Below are 21,912 nucleotides of genomic sequence, written 5' to 3'. Positions count from 1 at the left end.
GTTTTAAAGTTCATTGCTCAGCAGATATCTTCACAGTCCGTTTTAGAGGATTTTCATTATGGCACCAAGAAACCCAAGACCCATTAGCAGCTTTGTTGTTGCCAAACCCCCCAATACTAAGTTGCCTTCTCTGGACGGATCTATCAGTGTAACCACAAACCGTGAGGCCTTTCTGACTGTTGTTTACTTAACCAGGCACTTTTCAGGGCCATTCGTGCTGTATCATGTTTAGTCCTTCATTCCTTTTTTTTTTTTTTTAATTTATTCATTTATTATATATAAGTACACTGTCGCTGTCTTCAGACACACCAGAAGAGGGCATCGGATCTCCTTACAAATGGTTGTGAGCCACCATGTGGTTGTGGGATTTGAACTCAGGACCTCTGGAAGAGCAGTCAGTGCTCTTAACCGCTGAGCCATCTCTCCAGCCCCCTCTTCATTCCTTTTACCTGCCAAGTAACATGCCCTGTATTATTTGTCTTTTTGTAAGCAGTGGGCATCTAGGTTGTTTCTTCCCATGTGACTTCTTGACTGCTGTAAACTTTTGTGTACAGGTTCTCTATCTACCTACCCAGGATCCATTTGTGAACTCATTAACTAGGGGAGGGCAGGTCCAGGCCACAGTATGCCCATGGAAGTAGGAGGACAGCACGTAAAGTCAGCTCTTTCCTCATCGTGTGGTTTCTGGGGATCACACTCAGATCAGCAGACGTGGAGGCAATGTTTTCTCTCCAAATAAGAGAAGTAGTATTACTTTTGTGGTCTCCCCAGTGTCTGTGTGTGAGTCTTTGTGTGGGACTGTGTTTGTATCTCTCCAGGAATAGAGTTGTCAGTCCTGTGAGCTTTGACGAGCCTAGGATGCTAGAATAGAAAGGAGATACAGTCTTCTGACTTTTTTCTTTTAGACCTTTTCAAATAAAAGCACCTTGGCCCAAATCTATTAGTACTGTCAGTGTGTATTTTAGTTCATACTGAAGAGCGTCTATCTATGATTCATGCGTTTGGGCCAGATAACAAATGCTCACTGACATCGAGGTCTAAACTCTACTTTCCGACTCTTGACTCTTGGTTCTACGTTCTACAATATCAGTGTTTAGTGTTGGGGAGTCCTGTCTGCCTTTACCTTTCTGGTACATTTCTTTCTGGGCATTTTTTGAAGATGCCATTAGATACTGGCTGCTTTGGTAATTACAGAAGTAATAGGATGTTGGCTAACTTTGGGAGTTAAATCCTAATGATTGGAGTCTCTCTGTTTGACTGGTCCTCAGTTCTCTTTCTCTAGAACAAAGGAAAGTGAACAAGCTGTTTGCATCTGTCTCCTTTGCTGAACGCTTCATTCAGAGACTGTCCACCTGATTTGCCACATTCTTCTTGCCACCAATGGAGACTCTTCTGTATCGCTAGGTACCATCGCTGTTTTAAATTAAACTGCTCACATGAGAATTATATTCTCATGCATGAAAAATAAGAGGTAGGAGATGCTCTTACCTAATTTTCCAGATTGCAGCAGAATGATGATACAGTACAGCATCACAGCCATGTTTCTGACATTAATACAGTTAAGGTACATGGGGCTGGAGAAATGAGTTAGCAGTTCAGAGCTGTCTGAGGACCCAGGTTCAATTCCCTGCACCCAGATTGTGGCTCACAAACATCTTATAATACCAGTTCAGGGCATCCAACAACTCCTCTGGCCTCCAAGAGCACCATGTGTGTATATAGTACACATACATACATGCAGGCAGCATAGCACACATACAAATAAAATAAAAGTAAAATTTAAAGTTTTTTAAAGCACACACAATATTTCTGGCATTGTACAGCTCTCTCCATGTTGCCCTTTTGTAGCTCCGTTCATCTTTCTTTCCCTATAGCTTGTTCTGTGGCCCTGGGCACTCAGGAATCTATTTTTCTTTTCTTTACTTTTACAAAAACCAGATACAGATCCCTGTAGACATGGGAAGGAGGTAGAGAGAGGCAGGGGGATCAGGAGTTCAAGATCTTCCTTGGCCAACCGGGGGATACACAGCACCTGTCTAAAACCAAACCATGGCTCCATACTAAGTCATTTGGAGAGTGTTCAAAGTAACCTTTCAAAACTGGCTGAATTTCTGGGATATCTATCTGTGTTGTCAAGTGTATGAGTGCTTGGTTCTGTTTTGTGGGTACCATTCAATGGTATGAATATTTAACTATTCACCATTGAAGGACATCCTGATTGTTTCCTGTTCCTAGCTATTATCAACAAAGCTACTGTTAACATTCATGTACAGGTTTTTTTAAGTGTGGGTTTTACTTGCATTTCCCAAATGGTTAGGGATGATAAACATCTTTTCATGTGCTCATTTAACAACCATGTGTTATCTTCTTTGGTAAAATATTTTTTCATGATGTTTGTATATTTTTAATAGAAATTTTTGGTTCCCACTGTTGTGTTTTGAGAGTCTCTTTTTATAAATTCCATGTACTAGTCCCTTGTCCAACAGTTAAAATCCAGCTTTTCTTAGTCCTCTTAGGATTTTCCGTCATGTAAAACCCTTTTAATATTGAGAAAGCTCACAGATATGTATATATCTTCTTTTCATGATCATGCTTTTGATGTCAGAGGTCTCTGGCTAATTCCAGATCCCAATGACTTTTGCTCCTCTGGTTTTTCTAAAGTTTTAATGTTTCACATTTTATGTTAAAGCCATGCTCCATTTTTTAGTTGATTTTGATATGTGACACTTGTGACAAGGTCCTTTGATATTGTTTTTTTTCCCCGAAGTTCTCTGGATGCCTGAGGACCGTGGTTGAGAGACTTGTTTTTCCTTCATAATAGACCTTTTGCACCTTCATCAAAAATCAGCTGGGTGGGTGTATGTGTGGTGGTCTGTATGAGGTTCTGCATGACAGCATTAGTTGGTGTGTCTGTCCCTCCTCAGTAGCTGAGCCTGGCTTACTATCTGTCAGAGCACACGCACTGGCTCTTCTCCATTGTTTCTTCTTCAAAATTGCTTTAGCTAATTCCAGTTCCTTATCTTTTCTCTACACATTTTGGTATAATGTCTAATTCTGTGAAACTTTTCCTAAGAGTTTAATAGAAATTGTGTTAAGCCTGTATTTCAGCACAGGGAAGTTGGCATGCCCTCTGTGTTGAATCTTTGAATTCACAAGCGTGGTCTATTCTTTATTTGGATTGTCCTTACCCGTGCCCAGGGACAGCACTAATTGGACTCTTGGGTTAAAAAGGAGAACATGGAGCTGGGAGGGGCCTGTGGTAGTGATGGACAGACAGGGATTGTGAGTGTATTCATGGGTATGATCAGAATATATTTTATTTGATGATGAACATTTTCGTTGTTGAATTTTGAGACAGGGTTTCTCTGTGTAGTCCTGACTGTTCTGGAACCCACTTTGTAGACCAGGCTGGCCTTCTACTGAGAGATCCACTCTGCCTATAAAGTGCTAGGATTAAAGGGCGTGTGCCACCACTGCCTGGCCATGGAATTCTTAAAGAATAAATTGTGTATTTTTAAATCAGTGTTTCTTTGCTCATAGCATTAATGGTGCTCCACGTACAGCCCACAAGCTTTATCAGGTTCACGCCTGTCTCATGCCCTTTGGTTTTGCTTTCGCCATTTTCAGTGTTCATTTTTTATTTTAGTTATTATTATTATTGTTGTTGTTGTTGTTGTTGTTATTTGTGTGTGTGTGTGTGTGTGTGTGTGTGTGTGTGCACATGCCAATGGCTGATATCCATACAGAGATTAGAGGACGACTTTGTGGAATGTTTTTTCTCTCCTTCCACTTTCTCACGTGTTCTGGGAGTCAGGCTTGGGTCACCATTCTTGCACAGCACCTCACTGTTAAGCTCTCTCACCAGTTCCTGGCACTTTTTTTAGCATTTTTTTTTAAAGATAGGGTCATCCTATATAACACTGATTGTCCTGGAATTCACCATGTAGACACAGCTGGCCTTGAACTCACAGAGCTCCACTTGCCTCTGCCTCCCTCGTGCTGTGATTAAAGGGCATGTCACAATGCCAATGCGTGGTTTTAGCGCTCACTGTAAAGGTCTGCCTTCAAGGCTCTCTGAGGGATGGCAGTGCTGTATTTGTGCTTCTCAGTTCTTTCTCATTTTGTTTGGTGCAGAAAGTGGTTAAAAATAACAAAACTAAAGCCCTTCCCAAGCAACAACAAAACCAGATCCTCACAGTTCATTTCTGTGACTCTGCTTTTTTCTTGGTCTTCATTGTCTTGTTTCAGGAATGGTAGTTCCTTCCAAAACCAAAATTGTGTGCCATTTTTCTACTCTGGTGTTGACGTGTGGGCAGCCACACACTCTGCAGATAGTGCCCCGAGATGAGTATGACAATCCGACCAACAATTCCATGTCCCTGAGAGAAGAGCACAACTACAGCCTGTCCATTCATGAGGTGAGTGCCCCCGCCCTTCCTCGTCCAGACAGCGGTGTTCTCCTGGTACCCTCACTCCCAACCACTCTCCTCCCTGACTTCTGAGCATTCTCTCTCTGGTAGTACCTGTCCCTTTAGGAAGTGTGAGGCCTAGATTAGAGGGAAGCTTCCGAAGGGAAGCGCTCTGTGAAGCAGAAAGTGATGCATGTGATGTCACATTTGCCTCCTGCAGCTTGGTCCTCAAGAAGAAGAGAATAGCGAAGTCTCATTTGAGAAGTCAGTGACCTCCAACAGACAGACTTGCCAGGTGTTCTTGCGGCTCACCCTGCATTCCCGAGGTTGCTTCCATGCCTGCATTTCATACCAGAACCAACCCATCAATAATGGTGAATTTGACATCATTGTCCTTAGTGGTGAGTTGAAAGCTGTGACATGGTCTTTTCCTAGCCATTTCCTCTTTGTATGACTATTCTCCAACCCACCCCACAAACATTTGATAACTGAACCATACTTACCTAGTGGTCTTATAGTCCACTAAATGACCATCAGTGGGACAGTTTGCCCTCCCCTAAGTTCTATTTCAAACCTCACTCCTTGCATTTCAGAGAATGAGAAGAATATCGTTGAACGAAATGTGTCCACCTCAGGAGTGAGCATTTACTTTGAGGCTTACCTTTACAATGCTAACAGCTATAGCAGTGCACCATGGCATCTGCCTCCCATGCACATGAGCTCTTCTCAGCGCCGGCCCTCCACTGCTCTTGAAGAGGAGGAGGAAGACTCGCCCTCAGAGTGCCACACCCCTGAGAAGGTGAAGAAACCGAAGAAGGTGTACTGCTATGTGTCACCAAAGGTGGGAGCCTCTACTCTTGCGTTAACCCCACCCCCACCCTTGAGTCTGTGTGTGGCCAGCATTTAGTAGTAGAAACTCTAAAGTGACAGACAGTCTGGGTGTTAGTAGGGCAGGGTCATCTCCACATAGGGTTTCTGCAACAGCAAGAGAGGCTTCCTAGCATGGAACAGGGGTCCCAGCTCTGCTGCTGGAGTGCTTGGTTTTGTGTGAGGGTAAATCACTGTTAGCCCCCTATGTTGTATGGAAATAATTTGCTCTTTCATTCAGTGAAAAGGTGAAGCCACATTAAGTGGCTGTCACTGCCAGGCTTGAAGGTTGCAATGAAGTTTTTGCAGAGGAAAAGGAACTTTTGCATAGGAAGGGGAACTTCCCACGCCCTGAACTTAGAGGCCTTGTTAGAGACTTTCTTTTGACTGTGTTTATCCAGTCCTTACAAAAATGAAACTATTGGAACACCCTATTACATGTCTTCATCTCAATAATCAAGACTAGCTTCAAGTTCCCTCTTTTGTCCACCCACTTTTGTCCTTCCTTCCTTCCTTCCTTCCTTTCTTTTTTCTTTCTTTCTTTTTCTTTTTTCTTTTTTCTTTTTTTCTTTTTTTTTCTTTTTTTCTTTTTTTTTTTTGTTTGAGACAAGGGTTTCTCTGTGCAGCCCTGGCTGTCCTGGAACTCACTCTGTGATCAGGCTGACCTTAAACTCAAAGATTTTCTAATGTAATATAAATAAACGTTTATTTACAAATCTAGAGCCTTCATTCGGTGTAGAAGGGCTGGCAGTGAGGTAACGAGTGAGATGAACAATGCAGAGGAGCAGCACTGGATTATTATCAAAATTGGCAAAGGGTTTTTAGTGTTGTTGGAAGTTTTCTTTAAAGAACACTGGTCTCTAAGTCATGGGGAAAATGGAGGGGCTGGAGATGTAGTTCAAGGTAGAACATGCCTATAGCATGTGAGGGACTGTGGATGTAGTTCAAGGTAGAACATGCCTATAGCATGTGAGGGACTGTGGATGTAGTTCAAGGTAGAACATGCCTATAGCATGTGAGGGGCAGTCCAAGCACTGAAAAAAGGAATAGTATATGACAACATTTACATAACTGATTTAAAAACAGATTTCGCATTTTATTCTTTTCTGTAAATGACACAAAATGAGCCTTCCTTGTCATGATAAGGTATTTAGATAACTTTTGTGTGAAAGTCCCACTGTACTTCTCTCCAGCCCTCTCTGCACACGTATACATGTACCTTCTTCCTGTCCCCCCATCCATGACAAGGCCTTAGTACCATTCAGAAGCACGAGCCAGGCATGGTGGCTCACACCTATAATCTCAGTACTCCAGAAGCGGAAGCAAGGTCACTGTGACGTCAAGGACAGCCTGGGCTGCCTAGTGAGTCCCAGTATAGCCTGGGCACCAAACCAGCAGCATCAAGTAGACAGGGAGCGGTAGGGGTGGCTGTTTGCTCTTGTGTGTGGGCTTGGGGAGTCACTGAGCAGCAGTAGGCAAGGCAGAGAGCGGGTCTTGGTTGTTCTGAGGTGAAATGTTTTGTGGCCATAAAGTGAAGACCTGATTGCACAATGAGTGTCAGACTGGAGCACTAGGACCGCATGCACCTGGGATCAGGTAAGGGTTGAACTTCATCTTCCGTGGACAGACTTCAGTACTGACTAAATTATCCTCGTGGTGTTATAAAAAATACAGACCAGGCTTTGGTGTTTGTATTGTGATACCCAGACTGGACACTCTTCTTTACCACTCACTTCATTCTCTCTGTTGGCCCCCAGCAATTCTCAGTGAAGGAATTTTACCTGAAAATCATCCCCTGGCGCCTCTACACCTTCCGAGTGTGCCCCGGAACCAAAGTAAGTCGAGCCTCTGCTGAGCAGACTCCACTCTGCAGTCTTCTCTTTTCTTGAGGGCTTTCAGCATTTCTGAAAATTCCCTCTCAATGCACAGATTTATTTTCAAACAAAGAAAAAGTTATCTCCTCCTTATAGGCCATGAACATATAACTCTTAAGAAGTATGGTAAGGAGACTGGGTACTTTACCAGTATGTACCAATAGCAATTCAGAATGCGTTACCAGTGTCTTGTCCTCAGCACCACTTTTAAGGATGTCATACCTATGCCCGTACCCGGTGTCCCGTGTGCTGAAGCTCCTTCTGTGAGAAGGAGTGTTCTCATATGTTAAAGAATTCTGTTTCTGGGCCTACATCTAAGCTTTCACCCACCCGTGTTGTTTGTAAAGATCCCCTTCCTCAGGCATTTTGGACTGTGCAGTTTTGTATGTCCTCACTTGTATTCTCCTTAGAGTTTATGGTGGAAATGCAGAGTTGCCTATGAGCCTTATTTAAAGGCAGGTTCTCTGATTCAAATTTAGTGAAAACTTGAAAGGGGACCAACAAGATGGCTCAGCGGGTAAAAGTACTTGTCGGCCAAACCTGGCACTTGAGTTGCTCCCCAGAAGCCATGTGAAAAGGCAGCTGTGGTGGCACCTATCCCAGCACGCACAGTGCAGCCTAAGGGCCAGACATCCTGGGGTATTTATCCAGCAAGGCAGAACCAACTCCTGAAGACTATACACAGCCTGGGCACACACTAAAACAGAAACAGAGACAAACAGAAAACTGAGCTGTAGAACTCTGACGTCGGGCTGATGAGATGGTTAGCAGCTGAATGTGCCAGCCAAGCCTGGTGAGCAAGGTTAAGTCTTCTGACCTGTGTGGTGGAAGAAGGGCCAACGCCCACAGCTGTCCTCTGCCCTCACATGTGGCCCACGCCCCCACATACACAAACACACGCACTAAATGAACCTCTAAGATAAAGGAGATATGTACTCCTGGCAGGAACATATTTGGAAAACCCAGGATTGCCTCGTTTTCGTTGTTTGTGTAGCAGAGTAGGCATGTGGAAGGCTTTGTTGGATTGTAGGACTTTCTAGATTGGATTAACACGTTCTTCTAAATTTTCCGTGCTAGTTCTCATACCTTGGCCCTGACCCTGTTCACAAGCTGCTCACACTGGTGGTGGATGACGGCATTCAGCCTCCTGTGGAGCTCAGCTGCAAGGAGAGGAACATTCTAGCAGCCACTTTCATCCGTTCCTTGCACAAGAACATTGGTAAGGGTGGGTGAACCTCGAGGGAGCGTGTCTGTGGAGCGGTGCTCCGTCACATGTCTGAGAAGAGTAAGTCATGATGAGCCTTGCTGTTCCTCAGGAGGCTCCGAAACCTTTCAAGACAAGGTGAACTTTTTTCAGAGAGAGCTTCGGCAGGTACATATGAAGAGACCTCATTCCAAAGTCACCCTGAAGGTCAGCAGACACGCCTTGTTGGAATCGGTATGTAATGTCGTCTTCATGTGCAGTTTCCCCGCTAAGGAGCTCCTCAGTATGTGACGATATCCTAGTGCGTGCCTTTTCTTTTTTCCTTCCCTTTTTTTCTTTTAATGGACATAAATGTCTGCCTTTAAACATATTAGAGACTGTTTGTTCTTCTCACAGTATATGCTTTATCATTCTGGCTTCGGCCACTGGGTGAGAGGCATGCACCTGTGGGGGAGCTGACAGCCATCCGCTCTCTGGTCTGTGCTGATTATGATTAGTTCCTGGACAGTCTGCAGTGTAGGGAGTGGACGTCGTGGTTGGAAAAGCAGTCTGTTACCCCTGGGGTAGAAGGAAGTAATTCTTACTCTGGACTGATAAACGTGGAGCACCTAATGCGTGTCTGTCTCCACCACAGACACTGGCATGGGCCTGACATTCCCCCAGAGTGAGAAGGCTTGGTGCCTGTCCAGAAAGTGTGTGGTGTTTGGCTCTGGTAGGTGTGACTGGAAACCCCTTTCTTAGGCACACTCCCCATGTGGCATGGCTCACTGTGTAACTTTGCTTTGTGGAAGATAAAAATGACCAGTGGATAGTCCGTACTGTCCACTGAAAACCCAGACTCCTTCGCTCTTTTGTTTACAGGTTACTACTTGAGTCCTTTTTTAAAAACAAAATTTATGTAAGAGGTTTTTTGTTAATAAAATGAAGGTTGCCCAAAGAAAGAAAAAAAAGACAAAAAATAAAAATAAAACAATTTTAACTTTCAATTTTAAATCTAGGTTATATGGTTTTGTTTATCTGGTTTTTTGTTGTTTTTTTTTGTCCCGGGAGAAGTTGTCCCAGAGTAGATTAGGATGGCTTTGAACTTGCAGTCCTCCTGCTTCAGCCTCATGTTTGCTGTGATCATGGGGATGTGCTACTATGCTTAGATTATTTTTTCGTTTAGTTTTTTATTGATTCTTTTTTTAAAAAAAAGATTTATTTATTTATTTTATGTATATGAGTACACTGTAGCTTTCTTCAGACACACCAGAAGAGGGCATCAGATCCATTACAGATGGTTGTGAGCCACCATGTGGTTGCTGGGAATTGAACTCAGGACCTCGGGAAGAGCAGTCAGTGCTCTTAACTGCTGAGTCATCTCTCTAACCCTTATTGATTCTTTATAAATTCCGTATCATACACCCCAGACCCACTTACCTCCCCATCCCTTTTTACATGCCTTTTGCCCTTGGAATCCCCCCCCCAAAAAAAAGAAAAAAAAATATTACTGTGGAAGCTGTAGTCTGTCACAGTGTGTCCCACAGTACACCCTTTTGTCCACACTTCTATACTTGCAAATGTTTGTTACAGTGAGTCATTGCAATGATTTGAGGCCTCTGGCTTCTGCTACACAATTAATACTGGATCCTCACTGGGACTCTTCTTGGATATCCTGTTGTTCCCCTGTGTCATGGAGATCCTGCAGCTTTGGATCTGTAGGACCAGCCCCTTCATGTGTTCCAGCAGTTCAGAGATGGGGTAGGTGTTGGGGTGTGCCAACTCAAAGCCCTGCTTCTAGACTTGGTGGCCCTTGGAGGCAGCATAGGCCAGGACCTCACCCTGGCCTTAGGTGGCATTCCTGGCTACTCACATCAGGCTGTTGTTTCTGGCTAAGCTGGTCAGCCCACCAGCTCTCCTGTACCCACACCTCTAGGGCCAGCTCTCCATCAGTGCCCCAGCTAGCTCATACAATACTGAGGCCGGCAAGGGATAGAGGCAGTTTTCCCACTCTCATGTTCTCAGGGCCAGTTTGCTCACACCCATGCTAGCAAGGCCAACTCACTTTGCTGCCAAGGTGAGGTGCAGGGCCTGCTCTCCTGGGTGCTGCCGCCAGAGGGCCAGGACCAGCTCTCCCACATTCAGGTCCTCAGGACTGATTCACCTGCACACCCGCTCCACCCTCCACCACCATAACCAGGGCCAGCACTTGTGGGCTTCCTGGGAGAGGTTGGGGCGCAGCTTTCCCACCATGCCCTCAAGCTGGCAGGCAGCTCTGCACAGCCCTTAGACATCAGCTTGGTTCGATGAGGCAGCCCAGACCAGGAGTGTTCACCTAGCCTTTGGTGGTGACATACTCATTCTGCTGTAGGGCCATGGACCCAGACATGGCCCTCGGAGGCAGCATAGGCCAGGACCTCACCCTGACCTTAGGTGACATTCCTGGCTACTCACATCAGGCTGGCTGTTCCTGGCGTCTCCAGTTCCACCTGTCTACACTGTGCCCACATCCTCTGTGTCTCTTTCTCTTCCCTCTCTCCACCACTTTCCTGCTGATCTTACTGGCACACAGGGCTTCTAGGTGTCTGGGGTCATCTCAGGAGTGCTATGCCCTGCCAGTGCCATGTGGCACCAGGCAGGGGTCGTCTTGGGTGTGGTCTGCCCACCTGGGCTACATGGAGCCGGTTGGGGTTGTCTCTGGTATGGTCGTCCCTAATTTTTTAAATAATGAATTTCTGCTGGAGATCTGTGTATTTGAACTTAAGATAATGTCAGTGAGTTTTACTTGTGTGCCATCTATCACTTCCACGTAGTGGTTAGCTCAGTGGGCAGTGGTGGTGCTCCTGAGGGTCTGTCTTTAGAAGCTGGGGGAAGCCAGCCGTCATCCTAACAGTTTTCTTCCTCGCTCTGCTTTTCAGTCTTTGAAGGCCACTCGGAACTTTTCCATCTCAGATTGGAGCAAGAACTTTGAAGTGGTTTTCCAGGATGAAGAAGGTGGGTTTTGAAGTTTTGTTTTATCCTTTTAATTCTCCTTCCTACTTCTACTCTCTAAAAAAGTTCAGACCAGCCCCTTCAAGCTCCCCCAAAGACCCAGCTTCTGTGAAGAAGCCTGGCTGGATGGTGTGGTGGAGTTTAGAGAGCAGAGACATGGGGGCAAGTGCTTACAGTTCGCGCTAGAAGGACAGAATAACCACTGGAGATGCGGAGTGTCCTTTTCCTGGATCTCTGACCTTTTGTGTTTCTGTTAGCTTAGTGATCAGAATACCTTGGAATCTACAGAAAGAAGTGGGATTTCAAGAAGAGTTCATATGTAGGTGAGCTGCATCGGAGAAACAGGTAGTGAACTAGAGAGAAGGAGCGGGAGACTATTAAGTGGTGATTAGAGGAAGAAAAGTCATCGTTGGTGATGTAAGCCAGCATCACTTTTAATTTTCATTATGCTTTTCAGCTTTGGATTGGGGAGGGCCTCGCCGGGAATGGTTTGAGCTAATCTGCAAAGCACTGTTTGATACCACCAGTCAGCTCTTCACCCGGTTCAGTGACAACAACCAAGCACTAGTGAGTCTGTGCCTTCCCCGTGGGTGGCGGGTGGAAAGCTGCTGCACTGAATACAAAGAGGTTCACACAGCTGACCCTGGAGGCTAGACAGCTTGAAATTGCTCTTTTTTTTTTTTTTTTTTTTTTACTGAATTTCTTTTATTTACATTTCAAATGTTATCCTCTTTCCAGTTTCTCATCCATAAGCCCCCTATCCCATCTCCCCTCCCCCTTCTTCTATGAAACTGTTTCCCCTACTCCTGCCCTGACATTCCCCTACACTGGGGGTCCAGCCTTGGCAGGACCAAGGACTTCTCCTACCATTGATGTCCAGTAAGGCCATTTGCAGCTGGAGCCATGGGTCTGTTGATTTTTGCTCTTAATGTGCTGTTTGTAATGAGCTAATCAAGCTACCTACCTTTTATTTGACTCCCATTATTTCATCTGTAGAATGGGAACATATAGTTGAGCACTGGCTAAGAGCGTTCATTACATTGTGACTTTATTCACTTATAATAATTAAGCTATTATCTAAAGAAAAAGCTTGAGGCAGTTGATTTCTGTATTAGATCTCTGACTAGAAAGAAGTCACAGGTAGTACATGACTGTTTGAAAAGAGCTCTCCTTTAGGGACAGGCATCAAATCATCTGTACTCAAGTCAACTAAGGACCACAAACTAATCTAAGGTTCTTCAGTGGCCATTGTCCTCCAGTCACTTTAAATCACACCAGGTGTCTGTTCTGTGATCCTTCAACTGAAATTTTATTCCCTTTGCATTGGGTATGAGTCAGCTTTCTGTTACCATAATAAATGCCCGAGACAGTCAGCTTCTAAAGAGAGAATGTTTAGTCACCACAGACTTTTAGAGGCTTCAGTTTATGGCTGGTTGGCCTCCTTGCTTTTGGGTTTGTGGTGGTGCAGCACATCATAGTGGCAGAGTATGGCAAGATCATTCACCTCAGGGCTGGGTCATAAAAGGCAGAGGTAAAGAGACGAGGCAATTCTCTTCCAGGGCATACCTCAGTAGCCTGAGTCCTACTCATGACGCTCTGGGCTGCGAACCAAAGCTTGCAAATATATACACCTTTGGGAGACATTCCAGGTCCAAATTGCAATCCATAGAATTTGGGGTTTTTCCAGAACTTGCTAGAATGGATGAAAACAAGTCAAAGGCCTTTCATTTCTCTCTTGGACAGGTGCATCCTAACCCTAATCGCCCGGCTCACCTGCGCTTGAAGATGTATGAGTTTGCAGGGCGGCTGGTGGGCAAGTGTTTGTATGAATCCTCTCTAGGAGGAGCCTACAAGCAGTTGGTCCGTGCCCGTTTCACTCGGTCTTTCCTGGCCCAAATCATAGGACTACGTATGCATTACAAGGTAATACGTTAGGTGTGCATTTTCACTCAGACAGGCTAGCTGTCTGCTTTGGGATCTTTCCACATGCGATAGTTTTCTAAAGTACTTCTTTCCCTTTATTATTTTTTAAGATTTATTTTTATTCTGTATGTATGTATGTATATATGTATCTATGTTTTGCCTGCTTTATGTATATGCACCAAATACATCCTTGGTGCCCATTGAGTCAGAAGAAAGCATGGGGTTCCCTGGATCTGGAGTTACAGATAGATATGAGCTTACATTTGGGTTCTGGGAACAGAACACGGGTCCTCTGGAAGAGCAGCCAGTGTACTTAACCTCTGAGCCATCTCTTCAGCCCCCTGAGCTGATTATTTTTTTAAGGTTGAAGGTGTAAGGGGTGTCAAGCAGTTGAAGTTTCATTCGTGGCAAAAGAGTGTTCATGTACTTCTGTGTCTTCCTATCTCCTCAGTACTTTGAAACAGATGACCCAGAATTCTATAAATCCAAAGTATGTTTTATCCTCAACAATGACATGAGTGAGATGGAGCTGGTCTTTGCAGAAGAGAAATACAACAAATCAGGTCAACTAGATAAGGTGAGAGAGACCAGGAGGGGTAAGTCCCTACAGCCCACGCCCCCTAAGGCAGCACGGGTAGGACTTGCTACAGTGAAGACTACAGAGACTAACATGCTAATGAGGCATCCTTGCCTAAGGGGGTTTGGGAGGGTTGACTGTCAGTGATGAGCAGTTGTACTGTAGGTGCCTGATTCTTTGTTTAACACAATGGCTCTACACAGTAAAACTCTTTTTGTTGTTCTTGTTGGGTTGGTTTGGTTTGGTTTTGAGACAGGGTCTTACTGTGTAGCTCAGGCTGGCCTTGAATTTGGTACAGACCAGGCTGGCTTTGACTGACAGGAATCCACAGCCTCTGCCTCCTGAGTGCCGAGATTACTGGCTAGATATATATTTGTTGCAAATATGTTTTTGTTATGTTGTGGAGTTAGGCAGTATTACCTGATAATAGTGAAGCTAGTCATAATAATAATAGATAATTAAACCTCATTAGCTTTGATACTGCCACTGCAATACTAGGTTATCAATATGTGATTAAAAGGAAGGTAGCAATGACTGCGAAGATGTGGCAGCTGAGTGTGAAGACCCACTTTGATATCAGCACTTGGGAGCAGAGGCAGGTGGATATATCTGTGTGAGTTTGAGGCCAGCTTGGTCTACATACAGAGGCCCTATCTCAAGAGAACAAAACTAAATGCTCTGTTGCAGAAGCTAGGAGTGCCAGCGTTCTGCCTTTGTACTAGTGAGGTCTGTCTGTGTTGCCTCGTGAAGTGACGTAACAAAGCCGCTAGTGAACAGAGTTGTGCTGCAGTTCGTGGCCATAAAGACAGCAGCAGGATGTTTGCCTGCAAGATTCTTAGTAGATTAAGATAGTAGATCTTTTTTCTATAATTACGGATATTATATTACTGCTATAATTTGGTGTGTTTTTGTGAATAAGCTCTTCTAGCTATGGGCTAAGAAATGTTATTGAGATTTATTCATATCCGTACAATTGAAATGTTATAAGGTCCTCAAAATATCTGATCTCACAACTAATGGAGGTGCTCATTCACCTACGAAGACAACTCTGGTTTCCATACAGACTCTCCAGGGCAATTGTTAATGCTTTGGGACTTCTTCAAATGCCCCTTGGTAGTTGTTTATTGAGTGTCAGTGTGTTTATTAATTGTTTGTGACTTAGGAAGCTTGTTTGGCTTTTCTTTGCAGATAGACAAATCGCAGACAAATGAGCAGCAGTTAATAGCCTGGAGTTCTGTAGCAAGTTAGTGTCAGGGCGGAGTTTCCGATGCCAAATCTCCTAGTATCAGGCCGTTTGTTCTTTCCATCTGTGGACTTGGGAGGGAGAAGAATGTGGGAACAGCTGTTTCCCCAGTAGAGTTTCAGAGATATGAAAGAGCTTCTTCGAGAAAAGGCCATTAGTGATTTAATTAAGGGAGAATTAAAGTATTGCTAACAAGAGACCATAATACCTTCCTGTTGCATCACCACGGGGTCACTGCCTGAGAGAAAACCCTGCTTAATGCCCACTTTGGAAGTCGTAGCTAGTAGAGTGTGGAAGTGGTGGTGTGAGCCCTGAAGGTCAGTAACGGAAAGTAAAAGCAAGTGTGTTAAAAAGACAAACACAGACTTTTGAGGGACTCCAGTTACTGCTTGTAGAACATTTCAGGCTGATACAGCTCACAGTTTACCCACAACCTCTTGTCTTATCTTTTGCCTTCTGTTTCAGATTGTAGAACTCATGACAGGTGGAGCTCAAACCCCAGTCACCAATGCAAATAAAACCTTCTATTTAAACTTGTTGGCTCAGTACCGGCTGGCCAGTCAGGTGAAAGAGGAGGTGGAGCACTTTCTGAAAGGTGGGCTCCCATCTCCTTTCCTTCAGATGCCGGGGCCATAGCTGCAGTGTGGCTTTAACTCGGATACTTCTGTTTCAGGCTTGAATGAGTTGGTTCCTGAGAACCTTTTGGCTATTTTTGATGAGAATGAGCTTGAGGTAAGTGCTTAGGATTTGAACCTATCTCGTTTGTATTGTTTTTCGTTTATTTGTGTGGAGAGCACACGGGTGCCATGTCAGATATATGGAGGTCAGAAAGCCACTTGTCAGCTAAGTTCTCTCCCTCCACCACATTACTCTCTGGATCCCACAAGTGCTTTTACCTTCTGAGCCATTGCACCAGCCCCAAGACTGCTGTTATCGAGAGCATGCCTTATGGGCCCCTGCCTGCTGTACCTTTTGTTAGTGGTGTGAGGAGAAAGTCCTTTTTTCTTTTTGGTAAATGAGAGGATTGGCACTGTGTAGCCAGAAAGACTTTTATTATACAGGAGTTAGATTCACTTTAAAAAAATTTTTTTAATGTATGTGAGTCTTTTCCTGAATGTATGTCTGTGTACCTTGTATGTGCCTGGTGCCCACAGAAGCCAGAACGGGTTGTTGCATCCCCTGGAACTTGAGTTACAGACATTGTGAGCTGCTGTGTCAGTGCTGGGAATTGAACCCAGGTCCTCTGGAAGAGCAGCAGTGCTTTAACCACTGAGCCATCTCTCCATTCCTGGATTCGCTTTGTTACTCTTTTTTTTTTTTTTTCTTTTTTCTTTTTTTTCTTTTTTCTTTTTCTTTTTTTCGGAGCTGGGGACCGAACCCAGCTTTGTTACTCTTTATTCATTAACCTTTTCCTTATCTTTTAAAAGTTAGAATGTTGAAAGTCATGAGCAGCAAGTAGTTATGAAGAGTAGTAGTTAATATTTATCTATCAAGTATTATTGATACTAATTGACTAATGAGTATTTGCATAATTACAGTCTTCCTATTTAAGTGGATTATAGAATGTATTTGTTGAGGTGTGTGTGAACTATGAACTGTGTGTGATATACTGCAATGAAGAAGACAGAAGTCCCTCAGGGGCTACATGCTAATGAAAGACACCCACAAGATGGGACTATATTAAAGTCAGATGTGTTTACATATCTGTAGTATCACAGAGTGTGTGAGCATGTGTATGTATTTACATATCTATAGCAACTGTAATTTCACATTTTGTATCAGCCCAAAGTTAGCTATAAGATGGTAATTACCATTTTTATGGTTAACTGAATTAAAGTCCTTACGAGTCAGGAACCAAAGAATCAGTTTGTCTCTCCTTCTGCTCCTCACACATGATATTTACAGTAAAAGTTATGACTTTTAACTTGCCATAGCTTTTCTGAGGAGTTCATTTCTTCAAAATGTTTCCCGTTCGTAATTCCTCATTCATTCAGGAGGCAGAGGCAGTTGGATCTCTGAGTTCCAGGACAGCCAGGGCTATAGAGAAACCCTGTCTCAAAAAAACAGAAACAAAACAAAACAACAAAAAAGAGAAACTTGAAAATTTGTAAGAAAAAAATTAGTGTCAGTGTCAGGTGATGTTGTATAATTCTTACTCTGCTAGCTGAACTGTCTTAGAGAATAGTCAAAGCCTTCTATGCCTTAAGATATAAAATCCAAACAATGAATTCTCAATCTAAAATTTCTAATAGTCCTTTTATCTGGTGCTAGTGCTTTGGGCACTGAAATATTTTCTCGTAGCATGAGCATTGGAAGCAACACATCTAAGAGTGGGAGAAAAGCTGCAGCCCACAGCTCTCCCTTAGGCTGCTCCTAGTTACTCATTGCCTTGGCATGGTCTTCAAGAAACTAAAGCTTCCAGGGCTTAATGTGGGTTTTTTGTCTCTTTATTAAGAGGTATCATTCCTTACAGCTATTGGATGGATACTCACAGTCTGCTAAGTAACATGTTGGCTCTTGAGCCAAATTAGGACATCAACAAGATATTTAAGGCTCTGATGTCATTAATGTTCTCTCTCTCTCTCTCTCTCTCTCTCTCTCTCTCTCTCTCTCTCTCTCTCCCTCCCTCCCTCCCGCCCTCTCTCTCCCTCTCTCTCTCTGCGTACCTTTTAGTTTATCTATTCAACTGGAAGCAGAGCTAAAGGGAAGTAGTAAAAGTTCAACCCACAAAAGAAGGCTAGACCTGAAAGAGACACTCATAAACGGGCCTCTCCCCTTGGCATTCCTCAGCTGACTAGCACACAGACTCTGTTTTTAGTTCTGTAATTACAAAGAATCCTTAGCAGTTCTTAACTAGGCACACTGGTCAGAAGCACCTAGGAAACCTTTTCATCTATGTAAGCTTATAATCCAACTTTAGAGACTATTCAATACAGTATACCTAGGTCACAGCTGCAAGTGTATTCATCTGTCTGTCTCTGAGTCTGTGATACAGACATGCGTGTGCCGCAGGGCTTATTGTGTGCCCTGATGCATCTGAGGTCAGAGGACCACTTCAAGGAGTTTGTTACACCCCTTTGCTGTGGCTAGGGATCCAACTCAGTCAACTTGCACAGTAATTACTTTTGTTTTCTACTGAGTGGGTGTGTGGTGTGTGTGAGTGTGTGTGTGTGTGTGTGGTGTCTAAGCTGTGTAGGTTTTTTCATTCTAGCACTATGATCTCATCTTCTGTCTTTCTCCTGGTACTGTTTTTATTCTGCATTCCCATGTCAAGAAGTAACTGACTAAATAGTATGTCTTTGTCCTTCTGTCTGTCCAGCTGCTGATGTGTGGGACTGGAGACATCAGTGTGTCTGACTTCAAAGCCCATGCTGTAGTGGTGGGTGGATCCTGGCATTTCAGAGAAAAGGTAATGGGCTAAGCTTTCACAGTTGGGTTGGTATTGACTTGTGTGGAATGGTTTTGGAAGACAAAAGTAGAAGAGTCAAAGAAGTTGACCATTAACTGGCAAACAGATGGTTCACGTGGGAAAACAGGTGCTTATCCAAGCTGAATTTATGGAGCTCAGGGCCCTAAAGACAGATACCGTGACTACCACTAGGGTAGTATGTGGAAATGCAAGTAAACAGAGCCACACAATCAATTGGTGATTACCCTCTGACTCTGGGACAATATAAATTCTTGCATGGGTTGTTACCCATGCCTCACACAGTACTGTAAATGGGAACATATGCCTACCCACAGTGCCCTGGTCCTTCGTTAGGAATCAGATCTCAGGCTGCACACCATGTTGACTAAAGCCCTGTATTTTCCGGCTAGGTCATGAGGTGGTTTTGGACTGTGGTTTCCAGTCTGACCCAGGAGGAACTGGCTCGGCTGCTTCAGTTCACAACAGGCTCTTCTCAGCTCCCACCTGGAGGATTTGCTGCCCTCTGTCCCTCATTTCAGATTATTGCTGCTCCAACCCACAGCACGCTTCCTACTGCACACACGTGGTAGGTGTCTGGCTACCCAAAGCATCCCTTGTGGGAGATTCCTAGCCCTTGCCCATGTTTCTTGTAGGATGAATTAATCATCTTCCTCCTTGTTTTTCCAGTTTTAACCAACTGTGCCTCCCTACATATGACTCATATGAAGAGGTACACAGGATGCTACAGCTGGCCATCAGTGAGGGTTGCGAGGGCTTTGGCATGCTCTGACCGTTCCTCTGTCACCTGCTTGACTCCCAAGCTCTCTAGAGCATTTGGACACATGTTAACAAGCATAACCACTGACCTTAACCACAACCATTAGCCAGAAGATACTGCATGCTCCCTTGTGTCAGGAGTATTCTGTCATCTACAAGCACTGTTCTTACCTCACCTTCTGTCCACATTTACCACAGGCCACTTGAGCATGTGGCACCTATCCGAGCTCTACTCAGTCATGAGAGGAGGACCATGCTGCTGTCATTTTGTTGGTCCTTGGAAGACCTCTGGCTGGATCTGCCTCAGTGGCTGGAAGAGATGCATGACACAGAGGACTCGATTCTGATGGAAAGCCAGTATTGAGACCCGGCAGCCACGCTTCATCCCAGCACCCTCTGCTCCTTGGAAATGCCCTCCTTGATCTCACTACTTGACCAGACTGGGCAACCCATCACCTCTTCTCACCAGTGGTCAGGAGAAGCACAGCTAGAAAGTGGCTCGCACAAGCCATCTGATTTGTCCTCCCACCTGATGGCAGGCACAGGCCATGGCACAGCATTAGTTCTCATGGGGACTGGTAGTACAAAAGGATCTCTTTATGGTGACAGAACTGGAAAAGACACTCCCTGCGGACATTTTTTAAGATGATCATTAATCTATAAGGAATTTGGTAAGCTTTCTCTTGAATTTGAGCCAGTGAGAAAAGCAGTCAGAAGAATGTGAAGGATGGTTGTGCTGTAGCCTCCAGTGCTGGGTACGCTTCTCTCTCGGGGAAGGGCTGTGTCCAGGCATGTGGATGGCTTGAAGACTACTGATGCTTTTCTCTGAGTTTGTTCTTTGCACTGAAGGAGGACTTGGCCTGACCTCCAACTTACGTAGTTTGTTAAGAGCTGTCTTTAGCCTTCTGCTGGAGGAGCTTTTGGAGCAACAGACTGGGACAGTGAAAATAGACTGACAGCTCTCTGGTGGTGATCTCTGGCAGCACTGAGGCAAAGAAACTGTGATCACAGGTCCTGGGTCAAACCAGTGGGGATAGATGAGGTGGAGATCCAGCAGCAGTAAATACCTAGCAATTCCAAGTGCTTGGCTTCATCAGTTACCAAGAAGTGGGGAACCATGGAGGGAGAATGCTGTACTGAGTTCGCAGTTACATGGTGATGACAGAGAACTCAGTTTCAAGGAAGAGTATTTGAATGAAAACAACACGAAGGCCCAGCATTGCATGGATTTCCCGATTTCTGTCTTTAATAAGGCTTTTCTATAAGCCACTATTTTCCATGGGGCACTTAGAATATTACAAGCCATTTTATTGCCAAAACCAGCACGTACACAGAATCCCGAGATAAGGCAGTTCCTGTGACAGTGCCTTGGCCTCCTGGAAGCAGTCTGAGCCCTCCTGTTCCCAGGGATCATGAGAAACAAGCCCTCCTGAGCTGCAAGAAGCCTGACTGACCTCCTTTACAGTCATCTGTTTTCTCTTGGCGTGGGTGCTCACCTCACTTATCCTTGGGGTTTGGGACCTGGCATCAGGACCTCTTCACCCAGGGTCCTCCATGCCACATGGTCACTGCTTTCCTCAGGGACCAGGACAAGGTGCTGCTGCCTGCCCACACTTTCCCAAGGAACACGTACAGAATCATTTAGCCACTACCCTGCTGCTTCTCAGGCCTCCGCTGGGGCTTCCAGCTGGGTACATGGCTGCTTGGCTGTTTGGGGCGGTCCTTCCTCCTTGGGTCCACAATCCTGGCTCCAGCACCCCCTGCAGACTACACAGTGGGGGTCGGTGGATGTGAGTGGCTAGACCTCTCATTTTCAGCTCTAGTCATAGCCCTTCTTCAGCGTCTCCTAGGCACTACTGCAGCCCCACTGGGGCAGCTAGTATCCCAGGGTGGACTTTAGGCACCAGAGTCTTTAACAAGAAAATCCTCTAGTATTGTGTGGTTTTCTATTTTTCCAGTTTACTCTCCTAACTATTCAGAAGCATTTTGCTCTCTCTTGCATTTTCTTTTACCTTGTTTTTCTAATACTGCTTTGGTACTAGCCCATGTGGGGAAGAGATACAGTATGTTGGACAGATAAAAAGGTGTGTTATTTCTTGGTCAATTTTCTATTCGTATTCCTTATTTTGGCCAGTTCTTTTGTTTATGCTTTGTGACATAGGTACTTGGGAGGCTAGCTGCCCTCCTGGCTTTTGGCTTTTCGGTGTCCTTGAAGGAGACCAGTCATGACCACCAAGGAGAGTGTCAGCTTGATTCAGAACTTGGCAGAGGCCGAGCTCTGCTGCACTGTCAGGCCAGGTCTGGATGTCAGCAGTTGGAGATGTAAATATTTTGTACAGTAAATAAAATGCCTACAATAATCAAGGGCTAAATGACTGTTTGAGTGGGGGTGGGGCATGCTTAACTGGAAGATGGGAAGGAAACTGTTTAGAGATCTTTATGTGTTCTTGGAGGCAGGAAGCAATCTGTTGTGGACAGAGTGTGTACTTGGGGTCCTGGTATTAGCTTGTCTCCAATACCTGTCCTCAGGCCCAGAAAGGGCCACACTGCTCACTGTAGATAGCAGCCCAGTGGGGAAAATGTTTGTGCTCAGAGCCTAAGAAAGAAACTAGTTTGATATGACCAGAGGCTTATCTTTTATGCCTTTAAGCATTAATTG

At 44.7% G+C, this 21,912-nt stretch overlaps 1 protein-coding gene across 14 annotated transcripts in view; it reads left to right on the top strand.

Moving 5' to 3' along the window:
* Arel1 (apoptosis resistant E3 ubiquitin protein ligase 1) overlaps positions 1-21,614 on the top strand; it is a 52,493-nt gene extending 30,879 nt beyond the window's left edge. For 12 of the 14 annotated variants that reach the window (XM_087552807.1, XM_087552805.1, NM_001433939.1 and 9 more), the window contains 15 exon segments: positions 4,249-4,418; positions 4,630-4,810; positions 5,003-5,250; positions 7,034-7,111; positions 8,228-8,369; positions 8,467-8,588; positions 11,252-11,327; positions 11,782-11,891; positions 13,068-13,247; positions 13,699-13,824; positions 15,533-15,662; positions 15,741-15,799; positions 18,387-18,476; positions 18,887-19,062; positions 19,164-21,613. In XM_087552807.1, the coding sequence (XP_087408933.1) occupies positions 4,249-4,418; positions 4,630-4,810; positions 5,003-5,250; positions 7,034-7,111; positions 8,228-8,369; positions 8,467-8,588; positions 11,252-11,327; positions 11,782-11,891; positions 13,068-13,247; positions 13,699-13,824; positions 15,533-15,662; positions 15,741-15,799; positions 18,387-18,476; positions 18,887-19,062; positions 19,164-19,266 (1,991 nt within the window). In that variant the 3' untranslated portion in view covers positions 19,267-21,613. 14 annotated transcript variants of the gene reach the window in all.
* The last annotated feature ends 298 nt before the right edge of the window (positions 21,615-21,912 follow it).

The sequence above is a fragment of the Rattus norvegicus genome, chromosome 6 (genome assembly GCF_021556685.1).
Source record: "Rattus norvegicus strain SHRSP/BbbUtx chromosome 6, alternate assembly SHRSP_T2T, whole genome shotgun sequence".
NCBI lineage: Eukaryota > Metazoa > Chordata > Mammalia > Rodentia > Muridae > Rattus > Rattus norvegicus.
Note: the sequence above shows the minus strand (reverse complement) of the source record. Positions and strands in the feature narration are given on the sequence as shown.